Here is a 9138-nt window from a genome sequence, read left to right as displayed (position 1 = left end):
GAACGCTCCCCTTCAGATCGCACGGCCAGCTCGGCCTACAGGTGTGTGCGGGGAAACTCAGCTGAGAGAGAAAATGGAAACAAATGCAGTGCTCTTGGGTACCTGGGCCTGGCTTCTTAAGGCAGTCGGCCAGGCCAATAATGGCCCCAGGCTGAGCCACGTGGGGCACAGCGGAGCCTATTGCGCTGCGGCCGGCCCGCCTGTCCCCGCCGGTGGCGGGTCCCCTTGCGGAGCGGAGCCGAGCTGTCAAAGCTAGCGGGGGTGGCGCCGGGAGCGGGAGGGCCACACAGCTCCGACTCCCCGGCTCCGGCTTCCAAGCCCGGGCAGCAGCCATGAACGGCGAGGAGCAGTACTATGCAGCTACGCAGCTCTACAAGGACCCATGCGCCTACCAGCGGGGCCCCGCGCCGGAGTTCAGCGCCAGTCCCCCCGCGTGTCTGTACATGGGCCGCCAGCCCCCGCCGCCGCCGCCCCCGTTCCCGGCGACCCTGGGCGCGCTGGAGCAGGGCAGCCCCCCGGACATCTCCCCGTACGAGGTGCCCCCCCCTCGCCGACGACACCGCGGTGGCGCACGTCCACCACCACCACCTCCCAGCTCAGCTCGCGCTCCCCCACCCTCCGGCCGGGCCCTTCCCGGATGGAGCCGAGCCAGGCGCCCTGGAGGAGCCCGGCCGCGTCCAGCTGCCTTTCCCGTGGATGAAGTCTACCAAGGCTCACGCGTGGAAAGGCCACTGGGCAGGTAAGTCCGGCCCCTCATCCCCTTAGTCCCCTCACCGGCTCCCGTCCCGGCTGAAGGGCTCCCCAAGACCCTCTACCGGTTCGCGTTCCCAGCCCCTAAGGACAACCCAGGGTCGGACTAAACTCCACAGGGAGCCAAGGAGGCGATCCCGCGCAGAAGCGCCTTTCTGGGCCCCTTTGGAGCGTCTTTTCCACTCAGCTCTCCTCCTGGGCGCTTAAACCCTTCCTTCCCTATCCATACGCTGAACTCCAGCAGCCTGCGCTCCCCCAGCCAGCCACGGCCCGGCTGAGCTCAGGCTTCCGACCCTCCGGAGGGATCCTCCTCCCTTGGAGGGATCCACCCGGCCAGGACTCCACGGCGTGAGCGTCTAGGAAGCCGAGCAGGACCCTAGGATGCTCCCGACCCGGGCCGGGGCGTGCCTTTGGAGTGCTGGGCCCCTGTGGCCTTGAGCCCACCCGGGAGCCGTCATTAGAGGAGACGGGCAGTCTCGGGGGCGCTCAGTGGATGCCGGAAAGCAGGGAAGACGGACTGCATCAAGCCCGCGAAGATGTTCGGCGAGGAGGGGAGGGGGCGGGGAGGGGGTACTCACCGCCAGGCCGAGGCCGGGCCGCTCAGGCTGGAGGCAGGCAGCTGGGGGAGGCGTCTTCCATGCTGGTGCGCTTCTGGGCAAACAGAAACGTTCGAAGGGGGTCTCCCCGCGCCGCTTCCCAGCAAGTGAATCTGAAGAAGGAATGCCCTTCTTGCAACAGCTGTGCCGGGGGAGGCGTGAGCCCCGTGTCCCCGCGGCCCTAGGCGCCCGGCGTGTCGCAGAAGGTCTTCCCCGGAGCCCGGAGGCGAGGACGCGGAGCGGCCCCCAGGCCCCCTCCCCCGCCAGGAGCTGGCGGCAGGTTCCGGCGCGGCCTGGGCGCCGCTACACGCTGCTACCGCTTCCGTGCCGCGGCCACCTCTGGTCACACCTGCATGGCGCATAGTTGACTTTTCTTTTCCTTCCAGCAGTCGGGGGTAGGGGGAAAGGGGCTCGGGCGGGCGCCCCTCGAGAGTCCTCGGCGCCCCGTCTGCCCCCCCTCCCTGTGCCTGACGCAGACCCCGGCGCGGCCCGGCGGGGCTTTGTGGGGCCCGGGCTCGCCCAGGGTGCCCGGGGCTCGCCTCTCCCTTAGGTCACTTTGTCGTGAATGCTGAGTGGCGAGGACCGGGCGGGTCCGGGGACAGGACAGGGCCCAGCTGGGCTGCAGTCTTCCCCCACTTACCGCGCAGCCCGGGGCGAGGGGGGCGCCAGACGCGGCCCAGCGCCGCGGCCGCCGCAGGCCAGGGAGTCTTGGGAAACGCGGGATTCTTGGGAGGCGGGAGGACCACGTCCTTCGACCAGGGTGGGACCTAAGGACGCGCGTTTCCCACGTTCCCGGCCGTCCTTGCAGCTTCCTCGGGGGGGAAAAAGGCGAGCGAGGCCTAAAGTGGGTCACCTCCCCACCCCCGGGGTGTGACCCCTGCTCTGGTGGCGCCTGGGCTCGGGCGGACCCTGGGAGCCAGACGGTAAATGCTATTGGTTAATCGGCCGCCTTCCCCTGGGGTGAAGGAAACCCTGAAAGGGTAACTAACTAACATCCAGGGGTTGGAGAGTCCGGCCGGAAAGCCCTTTGCCAGAGCTTTCTGACCCGCTGCAAGCTCAGCTCAGGGAGAAGGGGCCGACCCCCCTGGCCTGGAAGCTGCCTTTGGGGTGCTCCTGCGACCTCGAGGTCCTCCCGGGAAACTCTCTAAGGAGCGGAGCTTCAAGCGTGTGTGAACTCGCCTGTCCACTCCTGTGGGGTTTCAAACGCCTGGGAAGGGTAAAGTGACCAGAGGGTTCTCATTTGCAGCACAGATATGAATGCTAATAACAATACTGTAGGAACGTTCGAAAACGACCTAAAAAAATGAATTGTAGCAGCCTTGCCGACAGGCTTGCCCCTAAACTGCCTCCCCCTGAGCCTTAGGGAAGGGCGCAGACCCAGGGGGCTCTTGACATCTTAAGTAACGCCACCTGCCTGCATCCCCTGCCAAGCCGTCCTGGGCATAGGTCTCCTGGGGTGGTCCCAAGAGATTATGGATGGAATTTAAGAACCTCAGAGGGCCTTTTCAAACGTTCCTTTAAGGCTCCCTCTCCTCTCTCCTATGCCAAGGAAAGCTTAGAAGCATAAGACTCTGGAAATGCTCCCCAGGGAGTGGGACTTGTCTGCTGACTCTGCCCAAGCCTTGGATTCTGGGCGCCTCCTTTTGGCCTGGGGGAGAGCGGGCCTAGTTCTCTCACCTAATAAACCCTCTCCCCTCCAAACATACGCACTAGCTTTTTCAATCCCCTAAGGCTTCCTAACAGTCACAGGAGAAATATCCTAGACTCCGCCCTAAAACAAGCAGATTTAGGCCTCTTCCCAGAGTGTTTAGTGAAACTTAGCTTCGACGATGTCTGCGCCTGGGGGTGCAGTCGGTACCTGGCAGAAAAAGGAAAAGTTCAGGACCTGGTGCACAGCGGCGAACAGCAGGCGTGTGGGCCAGCTGCTGCTTCCTTGGGCCTGGGCTAGGAGCTGGAATGGAGCCTGTGACTCCAACCCCGTCCGGTGTGGGGCTCTCCGTTCCCAGCGGGACCCCAAGGCTCCCCTCACCTTTGCCAGCATTTGGGGCCCAGAACACAGAGGCCAGGGCTGACAGGGACGTTCCTCCAGGCCCAGAATAGTTTCCCTTCTCCAGGGCAGGGGCCTGGGCAGAGGTTAAAACAATTGTAGAAGAATTTACCAGCTCTGGAGTTGGGAATGATTATAACAATATTACTACTAGAGAGATAATAGTCAGATATAACAATATATGTCATAAGATCAGGGTTTTTATTAGCTCAAGGCTTTTTTCACACTGAGGGTTGTACTTACAAGTTGGTCGTGAAATCAATTAACTGAGCTGAGACCTTTAAAAAAAAACAAAATAGTAAACAATGGGAAAAATTAGGTGTATCGTATGTGATAAAGATTGCTTGGTTTTATGTTCTGAACTTTTGGGGGGTCAGTTCTGTGTCCGTGTGTGAAATGGGTAGTGCTCTGACATGTATTCTTACTGTGTTGGTGACGATCAGAAAGCTGGGGGGGGGGGTTAAGTCTTATATTAAAGGCACTTTATTGCCTTTGTAGAATCGAGTACTTTTGGATAACTATTGTGGGCATTTTAATCACCATCAACCCAAACGCTGGCCGAGTGAACCCACCGAAGAGCCACGGCCCGCTCCCAGAGAGAGCCTGAGAGCCCCGCACAGCTTTGACCTCCAAGAAAAGGGAACCTTTACTGGAGAAAGTCCGCTTGAGGCCAGACTGAGCTCTGGGACAGGAAGTTGAGGCTCGGTGGCAGGAACAGCTGGGAGGACCAGGACTCCCAGGATGGGGGCTTCAGTGTTGGGCTGCGTGGGTGGGGCCAGGGGTCGAGGGACCACACTCACGTGCCCTGTCGCCCACAGGCGGCGCCTATGTTGCAGAGCCAGAGGAAAACAAACGGACACGCACTGCCTACACTCGCGCGCAGCTGCTGGAGCTGGAGAAGGAGTTCCTGTTCAACAAATACATCTCGAGGCCGCGCAGGGTGGAGCTGGCCGTCATGCTGAACTTGACCGAGAGACACATCAAGATCTGGTTCCAAAACCGCCGCATGAAATGGAAAAAGGAGGAGGACAAGAAGCGCAGCTGCGGGACAGCGGCCGGGGGTGGCGCGGATGCGGAACCCGAGCAAGACTGCGCAGTGACCTCGGGCGAAGAGCTGCTGGCGCTGCCGCCACCGCTGCCCCCCGGTGGTGCTGTGCCGCCGGCCGTCCCCGCCGCCGCCCGAGAAGGCCGCCTGCCACCTGGCCTTAGCGCGTCGCCGCAGCCCTCCAGTGTCGCGCCCCTGCGGCCACAGGAACCCCGGTGAGAGACGGGGGCTCCTCCTTGCCAGGAGGCTTTGACCACTGGTAAAGAAGGGGGGAGGGTAGCAGGAGTAGGACCCTGGGTGTGGACAACCAGCCCTGGCCGTTCAAAGGGCGGGGGGGCCACCCCAGACAGAAGGGGAGAACTCGCGTTCTCGGGTGCCTGTGCCAATTGGGGCACCTTGGGGAGATGCCGGCAAACTTCTGGACGGAGAAGAGAGGTTTTCTGTAATATCTGGGGCCTCTTCGGGTGATATTGTTGGATTGGCGACACCTGCCGCTGCTGTGCAGCTCCTAGCACTCCAGAACCGTGGACCTCTTTAGAGAAACCAGCTCAAGAAAAAACAACAGAAACCGCAAGTTGGAATGCGCCCCCAACACACTGCAGGCAAGCTGGAGTGCCTTAATCTGCCCTAAAACAGCCCGTTTTACTTGGGCTTCTGCCTTAATGCTTAGAAATGACGGAGAGGAAACCTCCAAGGCTTCAAAGACCTAGTGAAATTGATGCCCATGGATTAGAATAATCCTCCCGCCTCTTCCTCCTCCCCAACTTCCTCTTACTTTTTAAAAATCCTTTGAGTATAGCCACATACCTCACCAGCTCCTATCCTTCAATCCGCATCTCTTTCCTCCAAAGAAGAGAACAGAACATCTTGCAAGGATGGCTGGGCAACAGCAGGGCTGGGGCAGAAGGGTGCCAGAGTCCCTGCACATCCAGTCTGTCCAATGCTTGGAGAGAAGACAGGTGGAGGTGGGCCTAGAGCAAGGGACTGGGGGAGAAAGATGGCCCCTGAGCCTTCACTAAACTGAAGATATTTGGAGCTAAATCTATGTGGATTTGCTTCCTAGTCTCAGGGCAAGGGAGGCTAATCCGAAAGGCAAGCCGCGTGGCCCGGCCCACCTTGAAAACTATTTGCAGAGACCCTTGATTTCCACATCTTTAGAAATGATGAAAACGTATGTGGTTGGGGAGTTTGAAAACTGACTATTTTTATGTAAAGTTTTAAAGTTACCTAACAGGTCAGCTGCTGGCTTCAGGGTCTGGGCCCCGTGGTCAGGTGGTGTTTGTGGAAAAGGGTTAATAAATACGGATCACATGGAAAAGAGATGCACACTCATTTTCCTCGCTTTGTCTCAGACCCTTGCCACGCACCGATTCCATTTCACTTCAAAAATTAAAGCAGCATGTTTTTATTTTTATTTTTTGGTACTAACCAGGGGGAAAGGAGCAATTTAGAAGTACTACGTCTGGGTTTGAGGTTGGGGCAGCATATGAGCTGGTGAATGTTCAGTTTGGTTTCATTTTTAACTTGCGTCACTACTGAAGATGAATTTCTCAGGCAGTGTAGCCCGGACGCGTGGGGGGTTCTAAGTGCCACTGGCTGTGCATGGCACAGAACCAAGAGCAGCCCATCCTGGGCCACCACGCAGCAGCCAAGGAAACACTCTCAGCTGGCCAAGGCCTTGGCGGGGTCTCTTGCCTCCCCAAACAGAGGTCTGGGTCAAGGGCCTTCTCGGCGGTTCTTCTGAAGGAAGTGTTGCTTTGGATGAGTCTCCAGCCCCAAGGTTGACAGTGTCTTGTATTAGGAGCAAACAGGCCCTGATTTAGCAGGCTTCTAATCTCTGGGCCCACCCTGCTCCTCCCTCAGCTGGGCACCTAAGGGCACCTGAGCGCTCCCACCTTTGGGGGGCACTGGCTCACTCCCAGGAACTGTTGCTAGTATTTTCTTTTGCAGAGGGACAGCAGGGCTTAGTTTTTGTTTTGTTTTGTTTGTTTGTTGAAAGAAAGAATTTGAGTCCTAACTCCCCTCCAAATTAAAGGAGATCCACAGAAGGGCACCTGGGTGGCTCAGCTGGTTAAGCATCCAGATGGTTGGTTTTGGCTCAGGTCATGATCTCCAGGTTCCGGAGATTGAGCCCAAGCCTCCCCCCCACCCCCACCCCACATTGACAGCACAGAGCCTGTTTGGGATTCTCTCTCTCCCCTCTTTCTGCCCCTACCCACTCGCACTCCCTTGCTCCCTCTCTCTCAAAATAAACTTAAACATTTTTTAAAGAAAATAAAGGAAATCTGTCAATCTGAAAGGGGAACTTTCTCATCAGTGAGAAGTCTCACTGGGGTGACAATGACCATGCCCAAAGCTTCTCCACACGTGCCTGGGCTCTGGAGTGAAGCAAATCTGCCTTCAAACCCGGGGTCCCTCAAATACTGACTCATGACCTTGATAAAATTATTCAACTACTCTGTGCCTCGATTTCCGCATCTGTAAGGTGGAAATGAACACTACATCGCCAAGTTGTGAGATTTAAACCAAAGAATGCCTGTAAAGTGTTTAAATTCACTACCTAGAAAGAATCATCCTTCCCCATCACTGTTTTGGCAACATCCTTCTTTTGAGAAGCGAGCCCGGGAGCTTCTGGCTGCAGAGATTCTCGAGTCTCCTTGCCAGCCCTCGCAGCCCCTGTCCTTTGACAAATCCCCACGCTGTCGCTGATGGTGTGACCTGTTCGCGTCACCACTGATCTTGAGCGGGCACTTCCTAGTTTTACGACTCCCTTCCTCATAAATAAACTCTGGATTTTCCCTCGGCGACCTTCGCCAGGTAAGTGAAACGGTCCCCATCTTACACGAGGGAAGCTGGCGCTGGGTGGGGAGGACTGGCTGAATTGAAGCTCAGCCGCCCGGTCGGTGGAGGCGCGGAGACCGATCCTCGGAGGCCAGGGATGGCTCCAGGGCTCCCGAGCAAACCCGCCTCCCTGTCCGGGGCTCCCGTCCCGATGTCGCGCGCTGTCCTGACCGCACCGTGGCCTCTCCGCGCGGGCTGGAGGGCTCGCCGATGCGAGAGAAGAGGTGTGGGCCACCGGGGGCCGGCTGGGGCGGCCGGGGGCGCAGGTGCTGCCTCGGGGCCAGGCGTGCGGTCTCCAACCGCCCAGGACAGGGCGCGGGATCCCTGAGCTTCGCTGAAAGCGCAACTGGGCCGCTCACCGCGGCTCCGAGACCCGCCGCCAGGGCCTGTGCGGCCCGCGGGGAAGAACTCCGGCTTTCCAGTCCCCGCGCCCGCGGCTTGAATTCCGGAAAATAAAATTCGGCGTGGCTTTGAGCTAATCCCTTCATGCTCCGCTGCCTCTTCCATGAAATGGGCGCATAACGGGATTAAATGAGATCATGTCTTTGGAGTGTTCATTCCCGAGCCCGGCTCCCAGGCGCCGGTACACGCGGCGGGGGTGAGGGCAGTGGCAGAGGCGCAGGGATGTTGCCGGTAGAGGCCAGCCTTCCGGGGAGGCCCCGGGGAGGCAGCGAAGAGCGCAGCCCAGCTAGCCAGATGGGCCTGGAAGAGAGGACGAAAGAGGAACGGGCGCCCGGGTCGTGGGTGCCTCTGGACGCTCCACCTGAGCGGCGCCAACGGAGCGGGGGCCTTTGTCCCGACCCCTCTGGCCACGGGGGGGGGGGGCTACGTCAGGCCCCAGAGGGCGACCCGCGTGGGGCTCACGCGTGAATCTCCGACTCTACGTGGCCACCCTTGGCCAACTGGAGGCGACCTGTGGGCCGGAGGGGCCGGGGCGCTTGGAGCCCCATGCCCAAGCCCCCGCACAGAGCCTCGTCTCTGGAGTGAGGAGAGACCTTCCTGGAGCTGGGAAAAAGCAAAACAACAAAAACCAGCCAGCGGGGCCTTGAGCAGGGCTTCGTTCTGCCAGTCAAGTGATCTCCGGCTCCGGGAACTCCAGAGGTGACCCGGGTACCCGCCTCTCCGGTGGGGCCGTCAGCCTCCCTCTGCTCTTCTGGCTGGGCGTGCCCCCCTCCTGCGGGAAACAGGCACCGGTGGCCTTCGAAAGCCCTCAGGGCAAGTGTTCTCGGCGCGGAAGACGAGCGGGGCTCGGGAGAGCCGTACGCGGTCCCGCGCGCAAGTGCGCGCCCGCCAGGCGAGCGGAGTGCGCTCCAGGAACCGGGACCGCGGGGCTCTGCTCGGGGCGCAGACAAGCCCGGGAGCGCCCGCCTGCACCTCCACGCCCGTCAAGACAGACCCCCGACGGTCATGCAACCTGGAGCCACAAGCCCAGCCATCCCCCTGCGCTTCTGGAATCTACTACCCGAGGTTGATGGAGCGCCGCTCCGCGCTGGTGGGGCCAAAAGGAGCGCTCCCCGGCGCTCCTGCTTCTGCAGCAGGGTTCCCAGCTCTGTCAAAAGCGCCCGTCCTGGGATTCGGAAAATTCAGCACGGACTTCCTCCCCCCGACACCGACTTCCTCCCCTCCTCTCTCTAAGCCACCGAGAGAGTGGGCGTTGCGGTGGAGAACCCCGGAAAGCACGCCCGCGACGCGGCAGGGGCCGAAGCTTCGGGACTCCTCGTGAAGAGTGCCGCAGTCGCGCAGTGCCAGAAAAGAGTGCACGGCAAACAAAAATCTCCTTTCCTTCTGAGGTACAGCTCTTCCTGTAGGTTTCCTGACAGTTTCTCGAAGAAGTTCTCACCTTAAAAGCTAAAACTCGT

General features: G+C 59.9%; 1 protein-coding gene across 1 annotated transcript; it reads left to right on the top strand.

Annotated features, from left to right (window-relative positions):
* Window positions 1-215: 215 nt before the first annotated feature.
* PDX1 (pancreatic and duodenal homeobox 1) lies at window positions 216-5758 on the top strand. Its single transcript, XM_019447894.2, is given in 3 exon segments — window positions 216-539; window positions 541-739; window positions 4212-5758. Coding segments are annotated over 3 exon segments (852 nt in total). The 5' UTR covers window positions 216-332; the 3' UTR covers window positions 4658-5758.
* Window positions 5759-9138: the final 3380 nt, after the last annotated feature.

The sequence above is a fragment of the Panthera pardus genome, unplaced genomic scaffold (assembly GCF_024362965.1).
Source record: "Panthera pardus isolate Hobbes unplaced genomic scaffold, ASM2436296v1 HiC_scaffold_1, whole genome shotgun sequence".
Lineage (NCBI taxonomy): Eukaryota > Metazoa > Chordata > Mammalia > Carnivora > Felidae > Panthera > Panthera pardus.
This window is presented reverse-complemented; position numbering and strand designations above follow the sequence as displayed.